The sequence below is a fragment of the Magnolia sinica genome, chromosome 9, assembly GCF_029962835.1.
Source record: "Magnolia sinica isolate HGM2019 chromosome 9, MsV1, whole genome shotgun sequence".
NCBI lineage: Eukaryota > Viridiplantae > Streptophyta > Magnoliopsida > Magnoliales > Magnoliaceae > Magnolia > Magnolia sinica.
Genome location: NC_080581.1, coordinates 11527849 through 11547058, shown reverse-complemented (window position 1 = coordinate 11547058; position 19210 = coordinate 11527849). Strand labels below are relative to the sequence as shown.

The 19210-nt window shown below is 41.5% G+C and overlaps 2 protein-coding genes across 3 annotated transcripts in view; one reads left to right on the top strand and one right to left on the bottom strand.

Annotated features, from left to right (window-relative positions):
* LOC131256892 (histone-lysine N-methyltransferase ASHR3-like) overlaps positions 1–6992 on the top strand; it is a 53762-nt gene extending 46770 nt beyond the window's left edge. For both annotated transcript variants that reach the window (XM_058257979.1, XM_058257978.1), the window contains one exon: positions 6562–6992. In XM_058257979.1, coding sequence (XP_058113962.1) covers positions 6562–6715 — 154 coding nt within the window. In that variant the 3' untranslated portion in view covers positions 6716–6992. The remainder of the gene's footprint in view (positions 1–6561) is intronic.
* A 1382-nt stretch (positions 6993–8374) lies between these two features.
* LOC131256891 (protein TIC 55, chloroplastic) lies at positions 8375–14256 on the bottom strand. The gene is made up of 3 exons (XM_058257977.1): positions 13734–14256; positions 10300–10402; positions 8375–9758 (listed from the first exon to the last, which is right to left on the bottom strand). The coding sequence occupies exons 1-3, from the start codon at positions 14180–14182 to the stop codon at positions 8637–8639; spliced, it is 1674 nt and encodes a 557-aa protein (XP_058113960.1). The 5' UTR covers positions 14183–14256; the 3' UTR covers positions 8375–8636.
* Between the last annotated feature and the right edge of the window lie 4954 nt (positions 14257–19210).

Sequence of the window (19210 nt, the reverse complement as noted above, 5' to 3'; positions counted from 1 at the left end):
GAGTCCGATACAACTTTTCACCAAAGAGTGGACCGTTACACCACCATAAACATGTTCCAATTTATAAATGAATGCATATTTGGAATGCTTAGAATATTCTGGATTTAATCCATATTTTTTCATATTTTTTTGGCAAAAAAAAAATTTGCGCTGTTATGGGCCGTTATGCCCCCGTATCGCCGTTACGCCCCCGTATCCGTATCGGTTTCGGAGGGCACCGTTACGCCAACCGATACCGATACGGGACACCTTGGCGATGACGTCCTTTTCCCGGTGGATTGATGATCAGGAGTTAGTGGATCTGCCTTTGCTTGGGTCCAGATTCACCTGGTCCAATGGGAGAGCAAATCCCATCCTTTCCAGACTCGACGGGTTCCTTGTTTCCCCCGATTGGCTAGAACTTTTCCCTTTTACCTCTCAATCTGCCCTCCCAAGAACCACATTGGATCACTATCCTATAATCCTTGACATCGAGGAGCAGAACTGGGGCCCTAAACCTTTCCGATTCGACTGTTCCTGGCTAAAAATCCAAGGTTTTAATCAGATGATAGCTGATTGGTGGTCTGGCTACTCGGTAGAAGGCTTTGCCGGGTTTAAACTCAGCTCTAAACTGAAACGACTGAAGGAAGCGCTGAAGCAATGGTACTAAAAAGAATTTCGAATCAGGGAACATGAAGCAGGCTCCTTATTGGCTGAATTGCGCAATATTGATGTCCAGGCTGAAGTGGTATGAAATACTTTGAAAATTGAGTTAACCTCACCTTTATTTTTCATTAAATAAATCCACGTCATATGAGAAACACCATTAATAAACAAGACAATATTTAATCCATTAGAAGCAATAAGAATTGGACAACATACATTGGAATGAACCAAATAAAAAAAATTCTACTAGACTTTCTTTCTTTTCACAATCGGGCTCAAACACAAGCCTTACACTGCAGGTTCTTGGCACCATTGGACTCGATTGACTGATGTAACAAAGACTGTAAGACTAGATTAGAGGGATGGCCAAACTGACAATGCCAAATATAAAGGTCCTCTTTCATGACACTTAGGGATGGCCAAACTGACAATGCCAAATATTGGGTCTCGGGTAGATCTTTGCTTATCGGATCCCGCCCCTTGCAACCTCAATTTATTGTTGGAAACAAACCCGATTGCTGATCGAAGGTTAGTTTCTCTTATTAACGATTCGACTGACCCTTATGTTGTCCTCCCAGTTCTCTCAGGCAAGTCTCAACCCCCAGTCATGCCCTGCCAATCGCAGCATAATCTTTCTCCGGCTCCAGCCTCCTAACGAACCACCAGCCAACAGACGATCCCGACGTCCATTTCCCCGCTGTTTGATTCATCTCTTAGGAAGTTCTCGGAAGTCGAAAGTACTGAATTTGACCAAGGCTCATATCAGTCGGATAACCCGTCTTCCCCAACGAACATGCCCTCTTCTCCGCAGTCCTCTCTATGCGACTGGACAGAGCAAAGCCTCCTGACGCTGTTTCAGGAGCAACCAGAAATAGAGGTTATTGAAGCGGAACCTCTATAGATCCGTGTCTGCTCTGTCTCGGTCCCAGTAGAAGCTGCCATCAAGTTGATCGCAGATGACCCTAACAAAGCTAATCTGCTAGACACTATACAGAGAAAGAAGTGGATCAGAGACGCAATGGGCTACATTGGCAGATCTTTAGGCCTATCTTTTGGAGATTGCCTGGAAGACTTCATAGCCCTGTTTCATTGTGTAGAGTCCTGTGACAGACCCCTCTCAGCTACGAAATTGCCAAGAAGCCGCCGTTTAAGATCGTGTGGCAACAGAGAATTGCAACGCCTTGTGGATTGCCCAGGTAATATAGATGAATCCGCCGGAAGGGCTAGGAATCAGAGACTCCGGGGAAGTTCGGTTCCCCAATGAAGTTTATTTCTTGGAACGTCAGGGGTGTGGGGTCCAAACAAAAAAGAAGGTTAATAAAAGACACCTATGATAGGAATAATCCAGATGTCATATGCTTCCAGGAAACGAAGATCAACGGTTTCAACAATAGGCCGAGGGGTTCCCACTGGAAGGCCAGAGACGCAAAATGGGTAGTCCTGGATTCGATCGGCAGCGTTGGAGGTATCTTAGTTGCTTGGAAATCGTCCTAGTGGTCGCTCCTCAGCAGCTGGGTTGGTTCTTTCTCGATTTCGGTGAGGTTACGACACATTTTTTCGGGGTTTACCTGCCTGTTCTCCTCAGTTTATGGTCCGAACCAAGAAGCTAGCAGAAACCAATTCTGGGAAGAAGTTTCGGCCTTTAGACAGAAGTTTGCTGGGCCTTGCTGCATTATGGGGGATTTCAATATCATTAGGTATCTTGAAGAAAAGTCCCATGGTAATTCCGTAACCCCAGCGATGGCGTCCTTTTCTCGGTGGATTGATGATCAGGAGTTAGTGGATCTGCCTTTGCTTGGGTCTAGATTCACCTGATCTAATGGGAGAGCAAATCCCATCCTTTCCAGACTCGACAGGTTCCTTGTTTCCCTCAGTTGGCTGGAACTTTTCCCTTTTACCTCTCAATCTGCCCTCCCAAGAACCACATTGGATCACTATCCTATAATCCTTGACATTGAGGAGCAGAACTGGGGCCTTAAACCTTTCCGATTCGACTGTTCCTGGCTAAAAATCCAAGGTTTTAATAAGATGATAGTTGATTGGTGGTTTGGCTACTCAGTAGAAGGCTTTGCAGATTTTAAACTCAGCACTAAACTGAAACGGCTGAAGGAAGCGCTGAAGCAATGGTACCAAAAAGAATTTCGAATCAGGGAACATGAAGCAGGCTCCTTATTGGCTGAATTGCGCAATAGTGATGTCTAGGTTGAAGTGGTGCCGATGTCCACATAAATCTTGACTAGAAGAATTCAGTTAATCCAAGATCTCACTAGTAGGGCTCTTGAAAAAGAAATATCCTGGAAACAAAAAGCTCAGGCTAATTGGATAAAAGAAGGAGACAAATACTAGGTTTTTCCATAGTATTGCTAGTATGCATGCCAGGAATAATAAGATCAGCAGTCTAGTGGTGAATGGAGTTCGGATAGAAGACAAAGACATGATTGCAGACGAGACAGTAGCATACTACTCTACTCTGCTTAAGGGAGAGGAATGGTGTGGACCTTCTTTGGAGGCTCTCCACTTTGATGGTATATCGACAGTAGAGGCTGATTTTCTTGAATCTCCCTTTTCAACGGAAGAAGTAAAACAGGCGATTGATTCTCTCAACGATGATAAGGCCCCTGGCCCAGATGGTTTCCCCATCATATTCTTCCAACACTTCTAGGAAGTTATTCGAAAAGACGTCATGGAGTTCTTCTATGAATTCCACGGTAGAAGCAGGATATCTAAAGGTCTTGGGGCATCCTTTATAGCCCTTAATCCTAAAATGCCGGGGGCGGCCTCTCTCAAAGATTTTAGGCCGGTTAGCTTATTGGGAGGCCCCTATAAAATTCTTGCAAAAGTTCTAGTGTCTCGCTTAAGAAAAGTAATCGGGAAGATTATTTAAGGTAATCATGCGCTGTCATTGCAGATAGACAGATTGTGGACGCGGCTCTCATTGCTAATGAATGTCTGGACTCTAGATCCAGAAAGAAGAATATTATATGCAAGTTCGACATAGAAAAGGCCTACGACCATGTCGACTGGGGTTTGCTGCAGTATATGTTGAACATGATGGGGTTTGGGGAGAAGGGGAGAGCTTGGATGGGTGAATGCATTGGGTCGACTCATTTTTCTATCCTCATCAATGGATCTCCAAAAGGCTTCTTCAAGAGCTCAAGAGGCCAAAGACAAGGAGATCCCCTTTCCCCCTTTTTGTTTCTTATAGTAGGGGAAGCCTTATCTAGAATGCTGCATAAAGGCCAAGTGGAAGACATCTTGAGTGGGATCAAAATCAAAGGTATGATTAGTCCGATCTCTCATATTCAATATGCGGATGATTCCTTGATCTTTTTTGATGCTAGTACAGATAAGGTGGAAAACCTTCGTACCACAATCCGATGCTTTGAGGCAGTTTCAGGCCTGAGAGTTAATTTGGCGAAATCCAAGCTGTTTGGGATTAACATGGAGAGTGAGGAGATCGACATTCTTGCGAGAGTTTTCGGTTGTGCTATGGCTCCCCTCCCGTCCTCATTTGTCGACCTCCCTTTGTGCTGGGAGAAATTCATATCCAGATTTGAGAAATACCTTGCTAGATGGAAGTGTCGATATTTATCCTTAGGTGGGCGCCTCACTCTAATCAAAGCATCTCTTTCCAACCTTCCGATATATTTTATGTCTCTTCTCAAATGCCCGAGTGTGGTGTTGGCAACTCTCGAAAAACTAAGGCGGGAATTCCTTTGGCACGGTAAGGAGAACAAGAAGAAATTCCATCTTCTTAACTGGAAGGAGGTGTGCCGTCATATCTCTGATGGTGGGGCAGGGATAAAAGACCTCAAGGCTATGAATAGAGCTTTGCTGGGTAAGTGGATCTGGAGACTAGGGGCAGAAGATGGAAGTTTTTGGAACTCAATTATCAAGCACAAATATGGGAGATCAACCGGTGAGTGGTGGACCAAAGAGACGTCTTCCTATAGGGCGTCGGCTATCTGGAAGGATATCCTAAAAACGAAAAAGGAGGTGCTCAAAGACATCGTTTTCGTGCTTGGTAATGTGGCAAATATTCGATTTTGGGAAGACATTTGGGTAGGGGACATGCCCCTTAAATCTAGATTTCCGAACATCTTCCTCGTCTCTCCTGATAAGGAAGTTTTTGTGGCTGGCTGTTACGCGGTGATCGACTGCAAGATTGTGTGGAACGTGATTTGTAGAAGTTATTTGCAAGACTGGGAGATTTCAGAATCTGCCGACCTTCTGGACTGCATCTACACTACTTATCCTATTCAGTCTTCCTCAGACAGTATGATTTGGAGACTGGAAAAATCTGGCAGATTTTCTGTTAGATCCCTATACAACAGATTACAATCCAACTTGTCTGCTCCTCATTTTAGTCAGCCCTCCTTTCTCTGGAAGTATGCTGCTCCCCCTAAGATCGTGGCTTTTGGCTGGCTTGCTGGCAAAAAGAAAATCTTAACTGTAGATAACCTGAGGAGAAAAGGGATGATTCTTCCCAATATTTGTTTATGTTGTATGCGGGAAGAAGAAACTGTCGACCATCTATTAGTGAACTGTCCTTTCATATCTTCTATTTGGTCTGATTTCCTTCTCCGGTTCAACATCAGCTGGTGCTTCCCTGATGAGAAAAATCTCCTTCTTCAAGCGTGGCATGGTGTGCACATTGGTAAGGTTAGAACGAAGATCTGGAGGCTGGTTATTCTTGCGGTCTGGTGGTCAGTCTGGGAAGAAAGAAATAACAGATGTTTCAGGGACATTGCTAATTCCGCAGGGGTTGTCTCATCGAAGGCAAAGAGAAGTTTGATTGAATGGGCCACTCACGTTGAAGCCCTGAAGGACTGTGATTTCCTTTTCTTAGGTGTTCAAGTTTGTCTGCTATCTCAGTGGACCTTTCCATTTTAGCTGTAATCTTTTTTCATCTTTAATATAATCGTCATCTTTCAAAAAAAAAAAAAAAAGCCCCAAAAACCTGATAAAGAAACCTAGAAAGCAGCAAGCAAACAATCAGCAACCTGTCACAAAATCTGAAGCACCTGCAAGATCCTTCTTTGAAAAATCAGTTCATATTACCAAATAAGTAGCAACGACTCTTAAACCAAACTTCCGAGAGAGGAAGAAGAAAAGAAGAGGAAGGAGAGAGATCAATGAGAAAACTCTTTGCTTGATACCATGTCAGAGAATAAAAGAACTTGAGAAAGAAGAAAAAACCATATAGGGTTGGATATCCAACCCTTATAATATGTAGAGATGTATAATTATAAATATGCCCTTAGCACTTAAAGAAAGACAAGAGGGCAAAAGAGGAAAAACATAAATAACTTGAACAGTAGTAACCAAGGACCAAAAGGGCCAACAGGCTCACACACAGATGTCAACACCTAGTGATACAGGCTCACATTGTTTTTGTTTATTTTAGATGTTCCATCACTACCTCTATTGAACTCCCTTTTTTCATAAGCAACACAAATTTTATTCATGAAAATGAGAGAGAGCTATCCATAAGGCAATGTCTACCTCCAATCACAAGAGATGGCTTGCAAAACCCACTTTTGCTAGGACATCCCCATTAGAATTGACTCCCGTAGATACATGAGTAAAGAAGTGGGCCAAACAACGACCCTCTCATCCTACTACTTTTAGATCCGGTTGAGCCAAATTTGAATCACTACCAGGAGCATGCTGATTCACATCCAATATGGGGATCACCATGTGACTGATTTGGATGACCAAAAAGGTGGACACCGCATTCAATTTATTGGGCCAGGGAACAGCTCAATCTGCCATTATATATTTCCTCAACTGACTGAATTTCTTTTTTTGATGCACCATTTGATCTGTCCAATTTCATTATAGTCCTCTTTCCACTCTTCTATGGCAATGTAATTCTGGGAAGACAATAGCAATGATTCTGGCTTCTGCATCTAGATTTGTGCATTTTGGACCGAAGGTCAGGTGTTTCTGTGGCACTTCAAAATGTCAAGGCTACCTAGGGAGCAAGAAGAAAATTGATAAGGTGAACTTGTGCTGGGGAAGCAAGCGCAAGAGATCGCTAGCAATCACAGCACCGCCAAACAACTGATTCATCTTCTGTAATTTTTCATCAGAGCAGGTGCATCTTTGTTCATCGATTCTTTTACTGAGATGCAGACAACCAAATCAAAATTGATCTGCTCTCTTTGTTGTTTGTGTATCGCATTGCAGCGGATGTCATTAACGGTGAGGGTTTTTTTTTTTTTTTTTAAATTTTTAATTTCCCCTTCATTGCCTCCATTAATATTTCTTTAAGGCAGCTTGTGTACCGTGTAAAATGTATTAGAATGCTTTGAACATCTGAAAATTTACTGAAATTCCCTTGATTGGGTGTAAAACCATTGTTCTACTTCATGCTCGCACTACCAAGAACTTAGGGTCCCCACACATGAAGCCATGTAGCGCCCATATGTCCCCAGTCTGTACAAGTGTGATCCAGGCTGTTGATCTGATTGGGTCCACTGGATGTGGATGGCGTATGCTTCAAAAACATTATGGTTTGGAAGAATCTTGCCATCTAATGTTTGGTATTTTTCAGGAACATTTCTGCGTCCAAAAGACTAGGATCTTCGGATCTGGTAGATTTTTGGTAACTCTCCATCCATGTCATGGCCCATCAGATCATTGGCTGGATCACCAAACAAAAGAGTCACTTCTATGGACTGATCACATCGGTATCATGTTAAGGAAACTGGGAGACAGCCATGAGATGGAAGATGGAATAGCAATTGCATTGATGCTCAAAAACTCCAATATTAGCTTGCATTAGTCTCCCCTTATCGCCATTATAAAGAGGTTTGCTTGTCCATCTTTATAGTCCAATTCATCGCTGGTGATAGATTGGAGCCACCTTAGGCGGACCCCATCTATAGGTTGGCTGCCCGAAAATAAGGTTTGTTTGCTCATTGGTTTGGATCGAATCCGAAACAAATGGGCAGCTAAGGCAAGTTTTCTACCTGTCCATTTATTTCATTGACAACGGGCCATCTGATGAATTTGCCAGTGTCAACACAGTGGGACCCACCCAGATGGCTTGAATGGTTGCCAAATGCCATCTTGGCATGTACTGGGGTGTGAATAGATGGGCTAGGCTACACACGTGTGTGGATCCTTCACTTGTTTACTATCTGTATCATTATTCCTCTGCCTGACCCAATCGGCACCAATTGCAACCCATGGGAGCATATAGATCGTTATTTCCCAAAGGAGGTGCATGTTAAGCCCATATGCTTGTTAGTCACCGTTTGCAACATGCAAGCATGTGCCAATTAGCACGTTTGTGAGATCCAAGCTTTCCATCAGGTGGTCCACATTAATTTCTTGCGTAGCAGTCAACAAATGCATGGCTAGCTGATTGAAGCTGCTTGACTTTAGGCCAGATCCGCCTGATGCAAAACTCGAATCTCACATTCGACTGCAAGGTGCTGCCCCGGAAGCACCCTCCCATGGATTCCTGTTTCGCCAGCAATTATTCCAATATCTCATTCTCCGTATGAAGATTTGAAACAACTATCATACATCAACTCCATTTAGAGATTTACATCACTCGTTCCTAAATTGCCCCCCCACCCATTTTATTCTAACATTTTCTCTTCTCAACTGTCCATCTATAGATCACAAATCACAACGGTTAAGATTGCAATATGGACTTTTTATTTCTAGGTGGGACAACAGATCAGGATTTGAATTAGCAAAACATGAACCCCACTTGTCAGAATTGATAACATACATTTATAACATAGCATGCATGTAAACATGCATAGAGTATCCGAATGTGTTCATAACAAGCTGGAACGGAATTCGCACCCCAAGAGGCAGAAACATGGCATCTAAAAGAAAAATAACTTTAAAATCTTATTAGCTTGAGAACCGAACTAATTGTACAATCATCAATACCATACAAGCACCACATAATCGCTACTAAGATGGATGGCCCGCCTATTTCAAACATCACACCTTCGATTGATCGCTCACAATCTCCTATGCTTCCTAACGAAGTTTGTTGTTATGAGGGAAACAGCGCTAGAACATGCATGCATCCCAGTCAAGAACAATGCCGCCGATACTAAGAAGAGGACCTTCCACTGCCTTCCCGATACAACAACTGCTAATGCAGCGGATGCGAATGTCATGATATAAAGAGCATTCTTCCAAGCTTGGAAAGCTTGTACATCATCCCTACATCCTTTGCAATGTACCACATGACGGAAGTATCGGTTGGCTGGATTCGGAGCATGGACAGTTCCTATCCCACCCTTGGCAGGCATGGATGCCGAAATGCCAGCAACCAGCCCAGCAGGTGCATGTTCCACCACAGCAGGTACTTTAGGTAATGAGATGGTCTTGTGTCCGAAGTAGTACGGCATCCCGTGGCCCACCTTATCCATCCATTTCCGATACTCGGCGACCCATGTGTCTGATGACTGTATATTGAGATACAAGTCCTTTGTAGGCACATTCTCCTTCATCAGGACCTCATTCTGCGAGGAGAGAAATCCCATGTCTTGCTCGAAAACCTTACCAGCATTCTGATGGAAGTACCATTTTGGAAGCAGTTTTACCAAGAATGATCTTATCGACGCTCCAAACCTTACAATGAGCATGGACTTGCCTTGCCCAGCAGGTCGACACAGGAAAAGAGCAGAGAAATACTGCTGCTCGCCATTCTTGTCGACGATCACACGATTGTTTTGAAGAACACAAGGTGCTTCGAAGCGTAGGAAGTTCGGCAATGATTGTCCATCACTTGCTTTGCCCCAGTGGCCTGCAAATCCCCTGTTGGTACGCTCGGTTACCTTGAAGGATAGTGCTTGGGCATCTTCCCTCTTCGCACTCCAATCTGTCCGGTCATGCGAGATTGGGACATGGGCTGGATCCATAAGGTTCTCCAGGAGTATGGAATGATCGTATGGAAGCTCATGGATAGTCGATAAATCCTGGAACCCAGGTCTCGCATAGTGCTCGAACCAGGGCAGCTTGTCAGCATTTGCAGTCTTCCTATCTGACATCCATACCCACACGACTCCCTGAGAATCCCTCACCTCATATGTTTTAACGCAGGCCGAGTTGGGGATTTTTGCACCGGCCGGAAGCTGCAGTCACACAATGAAATGAACTTTAGTGAGCATTTCGCAAGTGGGGCCCACATTTCGTTACTCTGTAGTGAGCACCATCATGGGATCGACCATGATCTCTCCTATTATATGACTAAAATGGCCATTTACAACAACAATTTTATTTGATTTGGGAGTGTAGATTTCCATGGAAATGTTGAGAGGTCAATGGCTCAAAAGAAAAATTCTCTCCTGAACTTGGAATTGGATACTGGGTCTTCTCACGAAACAGATATTCATGTTTTTTGAGTAAAACTCTGGAAATGGAAATAAAATTCCACGCTTTTTTACATAAACTGGCAAACACAATTTTCATGGAAAATCAAATTCATTTCCAGAGTACTCTCAGTCCAAACAATCCCAAAAGGGGAGAATTTTAGGGCACCTCTCAACAACTGTGGGGCCTACTGTATGAACGGGCCATGTGCAGATTGTGGGTCCTACATTGTGTATTTCCCCTTCACATTGAGATGGGGGAGAATCAAAACTTGCATGATCGAGAGGAAAAAATCAAGTAGACCTGAGGTATCTTTACGCATTTACCATCACCTTCGAATTGCCAACCATGGTATAGGCATTCCAATCTACCGTCGATCAACTGACCTTCAGAGAGTTTCGCTAACCTGAACCAATTTCCAAATACTCATCAAGTTCAAGGCTTCCATGTCCATGCAATCAAAACTTTAAATTCTGTTTTAAGCAGAGTTGAAAAATACAGCGGCACACAATGAAACAGGTATTATTCTTCCGACCGGTTAATCATGGACCCAGTAAAAAAAATCAGGAATCCAAGATGGCCTGCCGGGTGTTGGGTCATGGCCTAATAAGGGTCAGGTTTTGTTTGTCATATAGGCCAGTGTTTGGCCCAGCCCTTGAAACCAGCCCTGTTCGCGACTCTGATGGGCAGTTTTGGGCCTGAAACTGAAAGCTCAAAGAACACTAAACGGGCCAGACTTTTAGATCCAATCTAAAAATAAATAAAAAATCAGGCCATTCAAATACCAACACCAATGGGGAATGGCTAATGTCTCTCCCACATACGCAAGTTGTGCTCTATCTGATGCACGTGATTTGTGGGTGATATCCGTAGGGAATAGTCTTGCCTTAAAAAGGGATGGAGAGATCCGTAATCGTAAATTTTTTTTTAATTTAAAAAACACGAATCATGCCTGCCAACTCCCATAAACACTCCTAGTTGTGGACCATCATCCACAGCTACTACAGACCATTACAGACCATTCAAATGCATGAGACTGTCAGCACCGATGATCATGTGGGGCTGTAAGGTAAACAGGATCAATACACCGCTTCACAGTGTATCCAAATGTAGATCATTCATGATGACTCAGAAACGGTAAGAAAAATCATGGACAGCTACCTTTAGCACAAGCCATCGTGCGGTAGACATGGTTTATATACTAATTTTCTGGTGTATATATATCGGATCATGCAAGAAACGAACCCTGAAATGGGAAATCAAAATCAAGGGATTTGTTACTCACGCAGGAATCATCATCATCGCATTCATAATGAGCCGCAGAGATGGTATCTTACACCAAATGATGGTGTATAATCTATCAACACAAGCATGGGTGAACCTCAAATTGGAAAATCAAAATTATGCATTTGTGTCACTTGAGCAGGGAAATGGTATTATATAGTGAGAGTGGACAATCAACCCACATTAAAAATGGCACATACACCAAACATCGGTATATAATCTACTTAAGTTAGACAACGGATTAAGTAATCCAAGACCATTGGCGTGTCGAGTCCCACACTTGAATTGGATCATTCATGCATTCTCTTCTTAACTTTCTATTTCTAGGCCAAAGATTGGAATGTTTAGATTTCCTTATTGAGGCAAAATTTGAAGGATAGTCCACCCATGGTGGGCAAAAAAAATAAAAAATAAATAAATTGTTTGGATTACCGAACCATGGGCTTGATCCAGCCCATGACTACTTGTACAAGCAAAACATGTAATAATTACAATGGAAACATTAAAACTCAAATGAGAATCTCAAGTTATCTTGCCATGCCTTAATGGTAGACTCACAAGAGTTTCAACACACACAAGAGTTTCAACACAAGGTCATGGGTAGGAGCATCCATCATGGTGTGAATGCATAAATGAAAATAATAATAATTGCAGTTCCAATTCAAGTCAATCATGCATCATGTATAACCTAGGTACATTTTACATGTCTCGTATACATGACATGAAATGCCAATAATCTTATTTCATGAGACTCAGACGAGAGTTCTTCAAGCAGGCTCTATGCCTCTCTTACACGTTCATTTTAATTGAATTATTAGCACGAGCTCACATATAATCCCCATCATTAATATATCTAGTGTATATAATATCTATGTGAGGCCTGCTCACCCGCTCACCTTTTTATGTGAGCACCCCACATACCTTTGCACACATGTCATGGGCACGTAATCTAAATGCCCAAGTGATGCGGCACCCCTTGAACCCCTCTAGTGGGCCATAGCAAAGAGAAATGCAAATCAAGGAAGGAAACTATTTCCTTTTGCCATGGCCCACCAGAGTTTTGGATCAGGCTGAAAGTTGGGCTTGTGAAGCTTCAAGGGGTGCCATATCACATTGACCCTTCAGATGACATGTGTGCAAAGTTGTAGACAGGTGCTCACCTAAGAAGGTGAGCAGTTGCGCAATTTTCTACTTAATATATACATATGTAATATATAATAGAGATATTTAGGCATGGTCCAAGGGAACCTATGCTTGGCTGAAAATTATTCAGTCTTTTATATCTAAGCCCAAGCACATCCCATGAGCCTGAAAGGTGTGCCCAAATTGTCCTAAATACTTGCCCAGCTCAAAAGTCCCTGTATGGCTCAGCCCTATTGTTACCAGATGAACCCTGTAAAAATGGGTCTAAGTCCAATTTTTGGACTCGTTTAGAAATTGGGTTCCGTATGGGCCAACTATTTTGAGCGAGGTTAAAAATCAGGTTTGGATGTGGGGTCCACTTAATTTTAATAGTAACATATATTAAAATATTGATGATTCTGGTAACAGAAGGAGATACGCCCAACCACTATTTTGAGCCTGGTTAAAAATTGAGTTTGGTCAGGTTTGGATAGAGGGGTCCAGTTATATTAAAATTTAATTATTCTAGTAATTGAAGGAGGTTTAGCCAGCTTGTATGAGAGCCCGTTTACACACCACACGTGCCAAGCTGGTACATGTGTGCGGTCTAATCCATCCATTGGATGAGCATGACCATGTAAGAGGCCCAAGCATGACTCGAGCCCGACCCAACTAGGAACTATGGCCCAAAGATCCGATTGGAACCCAATTCAGATCCGGATCTTCAAAAACAGACCTGTAACCTTTCAATCCAATCCATCAATTGTGTGAGCACGACCATGTATATGACATTGATTGACCCGGACACAACTCGACTACTATCAGCCTCCCTGATCGGATCCGGGTCCTAAAAAACAGACCCAAACCCTTTCAATCTAATCGAACCCCACCCGTTAACAGCTAAGCCGACATACAACCTTTCAAATTAATAAAATAAAGTTATGGCTTTTACGCAAGCATCAAACAATGATAGGAATAGATAAAGAATATATACTGAAGCTCGGTGTAAGTAGAGCATATACACGAAGCTCTGTGTATAGTCTCTCCAAAAGATCACTATTAGGAGAATTAAAAGTTGTGATGGTCTAACTTCTTTAATTATATTATTACATCTGTAATCGTATAGACGGATTAAGAATTTTTATTTTTTTTCTTTTATACACTCATATGCTTTACATGGGCACTCGAACTCATGATCTTAATGTTTCACGGACGTTGAATTTATTATTGTTATTATTGTTTGATTTTCATTGTTGATGTATAGATCGGTATTTTTATTCTGCAATTTAAATTTCTCAAAAATGAAAAATCAAAATTGTGGGTATTGTTACCTATGCGGGCACCGATCTTCATGGCAACGAAGAACGCCATTTCCGTCTCGATACAACACGATCTGCTTATCGAAGACAGTGAGGCCCAAAGGAGCATCATCTGGAATTTGCTCTGTCAAATACAGAGGATACCATTCCTCTTTCCAATCGTATTTCACAACTGCATCCTCTCCCCTCGTTTCCTCCTCTACAGGCACTTGAACCTCTCCCTCCTCATTCCCAACCGTTGAAATATCACGCTCGATCTCAGCAGTTGCTGAGCAGTGTTTTGGAAATCCCTTTCTGGGTTTTTCAATCTGGGTTATACTAAGGGCTGTGGGTCTCTGGATTAGTGTGTTGGAGAGAGATGGAGAGGAAATGGAGGTAGGTTTTTGAGAAAAAAGAGAAAGAAGTGAGTTCTTGAAAGAAAGGTCGCGGAGAAATGGCTGTGGTAATAACAAGAGTGTCATTTTCTTTGATGTAGAAGAAGAAAGCTGTGTGTGAGAGAGAGAGAGAGAGAGAGAGAGAGAGAGAGAGGAGGGGCAAGAAATAGAAGCAGCTGTGAGAGAGAGAGAGAGAGAGGAGAGGCAAGAAATAGAAGAAACTGAGAGAGAGAGAGAGAGAGAGAGAGAGAGTTGTCTTGGTACGCTTTCGCATTCCTGACCACGTAACTTCTATGATCAAAGAGGAGCTAATACAGATATTCCAGATCATTTACCGTACACGTGGCACATGTTTATCTCAATCCGAACCACACATCATGTTGGCATTGAAGTTGATTGGCCACTAATAAAAAATTTATTTGACTTGAGCCCAAATAAGGGGCATTTGATTATTGAATTATAACCGCTCTATTATTTTTTCTTTAACTGGCGGTTTTTCCAACAACAAACGATGAATCAGATTATAGAAAAATATGGATTTGAAAAATCATTGCTTGATACATCAAATGAACGGATCCGATCTTGTATATGTAGGCTTCATACGCAGAAATGACACAGTTGTACAATATCTTTCATGCCTCCGGAGCCACACGATTCGTTCCCAGAAAAGATCGGAAACGGATTGCCTACTCCCCCTGCCACCGGCCCCGTGGCTGGTAGTCGGTGACCTGTGGGCCTCACGATGATGTATGTGTTTCATCCATTTTAAAATATCATTTTAGGGCCTGATTTAAAAAACGAGAGGGATATAAATCTCGGGTTGACCACGCCATAGGAAAACAATAGTGATTGGATATTTACCATTAAAATCCTCCAAAGGCTCACTGTACTGTTTATTTGACATCCAATCTGTTGATTAGGTCATACAGGCCCAGATGAAGGGCAAAAACAAAGATCAGCTTGATCCAAAATTTTTATAGCCCCTAAAAAGTTTCTAATGGTCGGCGCTCATTAAATACTTTTTCCTGTAATGTGGTCCAATCGAGATGGTGATATATCTCATTTTTTGTCTCGTACCATCAAATGATCTGGAAAAATAGATGGACGGCATGGATAAAAAACATACATCATGGTAGGGCCCATAGAGCACCCACCACCAGCCATTGGCTGGTGTCAGGGGGAGTAGCCAATCCATTTCCGAAAAGATCGTGCAGGTTCGTTTCAGGAGTTTCCTGCAAAGCACCGTCCAGCGGGGCCCACCCGACTCGGATTGCGCATTAATTCAACACGCTAAACTACGTGGGCCCCATCGTGATGCATGCGTCTTATCCACGCCGTCCATCAGTTTTTACATCTCATTTTAGGGCTTGAGTCCAAAATTGAAGCATACCCAAAGCTCAATTGGACCACACCATAGGAAACAGTGGGGACAATGACATTGACTGTTGAAAACTTCCTAGAGCCCACAGTGATGTTTATTTGTCATCCAAACCGTTCATAAGGTCACAGAGACATGGATGAAGGGACAACACAAATATAAACTTGATCCAAAGCTTCTGTGCCCCTCAGAAGTTTTCAGCAGTAGGCTTTCAATTCCCACTTTCCTGTAGTGGGGTCCATTTGAGTTTTGGGTATGATTCAATTTCGGGCTCAAGCCTAAAGTGAGCTGTAAAAACGGAATGGACGGCATGGATAAGACACATACATCGCAGTGGGCCCCACAGAGTTTACTCATGCTGAATTACTCACTCAGTACGGAATCCGCGTTGGGGCCCACCAATGTAGAAATGGGCCGCTGATCCGACGGTGCGACTAGCTCGTCAAGATGTGATTTTGAACGTGGACGATTAAAGAAAAAACTCATGCTGAAAGGGTTATCTTGGTTAAACTAAGGTGATGTGTTTATTCGAACTCGCATACACCATTATATATTAATGTACACGCCAACCCATGTGCTAAAGTGGCACATGTGTGAAAGATTCAAGCCGTTTAGATTTTAACTTAAGAAAAGGGGGGTTGGTGGCTCAGGTGAGTCACACCGTAAGATTTTACCTGAAATCCACCCCCATTAACTGAGGGAAAATAATTAGCCCATCCATATTCAAATAAACCACACTAGAAAAATAGTGTACAAGGCAACCTTCACTCTTTCAATTGTTTTCCTTGGTTTCCTTTACTTGAATTATAGATGAGCAACCCTCACACTTTCAATTGTTTCCCTTGGTTTGCTCTACTTGAATTATAGATGAGCCTGATGTTTCATGCCTAAATTTTAACATAGCATTTAATGGCCTTGATGTTTTTGGCCCCAAACCTAAATTTTAGTGTGATATCTAATAATTGGAGAAGCTTTCATATAATGATCACAAATGAACCTATAAAAGTAAAGTATGGCCTACTTAAATCGCAGCTTAGCCTTTTCTTTATTTTTTTATTTTTATTTTTTTTGAACGTCGCAAGAGATCACACATCTAATTATTACAGTGGACTTTACACGTACGCCACAAAGGGCCTGAAAAAAAAAAAATCAAGGATTACTTCCTTTTGCATTTGTTTTAGAAAAACAGAGATTTATATAGGATTTTTGGGATGCCCACCTTTGATTTTTTAAGGGTCTAAATTAATGTATATGTGAGATTTACTCCGACCATTAGATGTGTAATTCCATATTAAGCCTAGGGAAAAAACAAGATTAATTTGTGATCCAAGTGGGCCAAATAAAAGAAAATAATTTAGAGGATGAGGGTTGCCTAGATATTGTTTTCAATTATGTGGTCCATTTCAATCAGGAATGGAATGGAGTCGTGTTTTTAGACCCGTTGAAACCACTTAATGAGCATGAAAGCAACATCAGAACAAATCAATTATGCAACAAAGAACAAAAAAGAACAAGCAAACATAAAGAACATAAATTTTTATGCGAAAAATCATCGTGGTAAAAAAATCACGGCGATCAATCCACTGTATCAAAAGAATTACAAAAAATAGAATAACTTACAGTAGAAAACCCTAACTCCCATTTTATAACTCTGCTTAACTCATCTCTACTTAACCCTAATTGTGAGACTAGAAGACTATTTATACACTTCCATAACCGATTAGAAACAAAACCTACAATTATGCATTAAGTCCAATCAAACCGTGAAACATTAGATTGGACTGGATAGAACTGAAGTGCAAACTTTCAGTCCAACCAAAAACAACCAAAACTTGTTGGACCAAAACTGAAATTTTCTATCAAAGCAAAATAGGAATATTTGGTCGAACCAAAAATTCATTCTCTGCATAAGATTAAAGTCACTCGATTAACACCCTAGGCTTAAGATAGGTGTCACGTCTGAATATCTAGTTGATTTCATATAAATATCTTGTTGGACCCCTTTCCTCCCACGGTGGACCACTACTGAGTAACTGAGTAAACTTGGTGGGGATCACCGTGAGTGATATGTCTTATCCGCCCCTTCATCTGTTTTGCCAGCTTATTTTAGGATACGAGCCCAAACTAAAAGCATATCCAAAGCTTAAGTAGACCATACCACAAGAGACTATAAATTAGCTTATTTTAAGAAATGAGCCCAAATTAGAAGCATATCCAAAGCTCAAGTATACCACACCACAAGAGACTATAAATTAAACACCTACCATTGAAATCTTAACTAGAGCCACAAATGTCTTGGGTTAATCTGATATTTGTGTTTTCCTTCCATCCATGTTTGGATGACAAATAAACATCACTGTGGGTCCTAAAAAGGTTTACAAGGCGGACATCATTATCCCCACTGTTTTCCTCAGTGGGGTCCACTTGAGCTCTGGATATGCTTCAAATTTAGGCTCAACACCTTAGAAAAAGCTGAAAAAAAATGGATGGATGACATAGATAAGCCACATACATTCACAGTACACCAACAGAGTTAACTCAGTAAGCAATCACTTGCTAAGAAATCTAATGAAAAGGTACTTCATAATAATTGTTTATATAATGAGAGTTGTTTATTAAAAACATTTTTTGAAAAAAAAAAGAAAAAAGTATAAGAATACAAATTGAAGGTGGCTTTTTGTAAGCCATCCTTTTCTCACTCAAAACATGGCGTGTTTGATCAGTACACTGACTTATGGACAAGTTCAGCTACCAGCCGATGTGTGTCACATCAAAACTTCTCTATTCACTTCAATCATGAAGGAAGCTTAGAGACTTATTTTAAACTGGACCTAAACTTATTTAAATGATTAAAGTACAAAATCTAAGTGGGATCATCACTTTATTTATTTATGGTTTTTTATGCAAACGGCCCTGTTATCGTACTGAGTAAACTTTGTTTGGCCCACCGTGAATGTATGTGGTTTATCCACGCCGGCCATCCGTTTTTCCAGCTCATTTTAGGGAGTGAGCCCAAAATAAGCATATCCAAAGCTCAAGTGGACCACACCACTGGAAACACTGAGAATAATGATTTCCACCGTTGAAACCTACCTAGTGCCCACAGTGATGTCTTTTTTGTCATCCAACCGACATGAATAAAAGGAAAACACAAATATCAGCTTTATCCAAAACTGCTGTGAACCCAATTATTTTTCAACAGTAAACGTTCAATTCACAATGTTTCCTGTGGTGTGGTCCACTTGAGCTTTAGATATAATTCATTTTTTAGGCTCAAGACCTAAAATTATCTAGTAAGATGGACGGACGGAGTGGATAAAATACATAAATCATGGTGGGCCCCACAGAGTTTACTGTCTACTAAGTAATTAAAGATTCCATGTTCGAAACAAATAATAATAATAAAACATTAAAATTGCATAAGCAGTTTTCTCACTTTTTTTAAAAAATAATTTTTATCAATAATATTCTTAGATTTGTTTTTCCCTTAAAAAAAATAAAATAAAAATAAAAACGAACATACAAGGCGGTATCAATACCTTGGGTGGGACCCACGCAATGGACGGCTTAGATCTCACACGTGTGACATGTTTGCATATGGGACGGCATGTAGATGGACCCTCCCATACATTGATGGGGACTCGGCAAACCTGTACTATTTGAGTGCCCGGACAGGCATTCTGAAGCTTCAAGGTATTGAACATCTCTCCGTAATGGGATGACTTGCAACCGTCCAT

Coding starts and splice junctions, on each gene's coding strand:
- LOC131256891 (XM_058257977.1), bottom strand. CDS start 14,182: ATGACACTCTTGTTATTACCACAGCCATTTCTCCGCGACCTTTCTTTC. Junction 10,403..13,733: donor GAAGATCGGTGCCCGCATAG/GTAACAATACCC, acceptor AAATTGGTTCAG/GTTAGCGAAACTCTCTGAAG. Junction 9,759..10,299: donor AATGCGTAAAGATACCTCAG/GTCTACTTGATT, acceptor GTGTGACTGCAG/CTTCCGGCCGGTGCAAAAAT.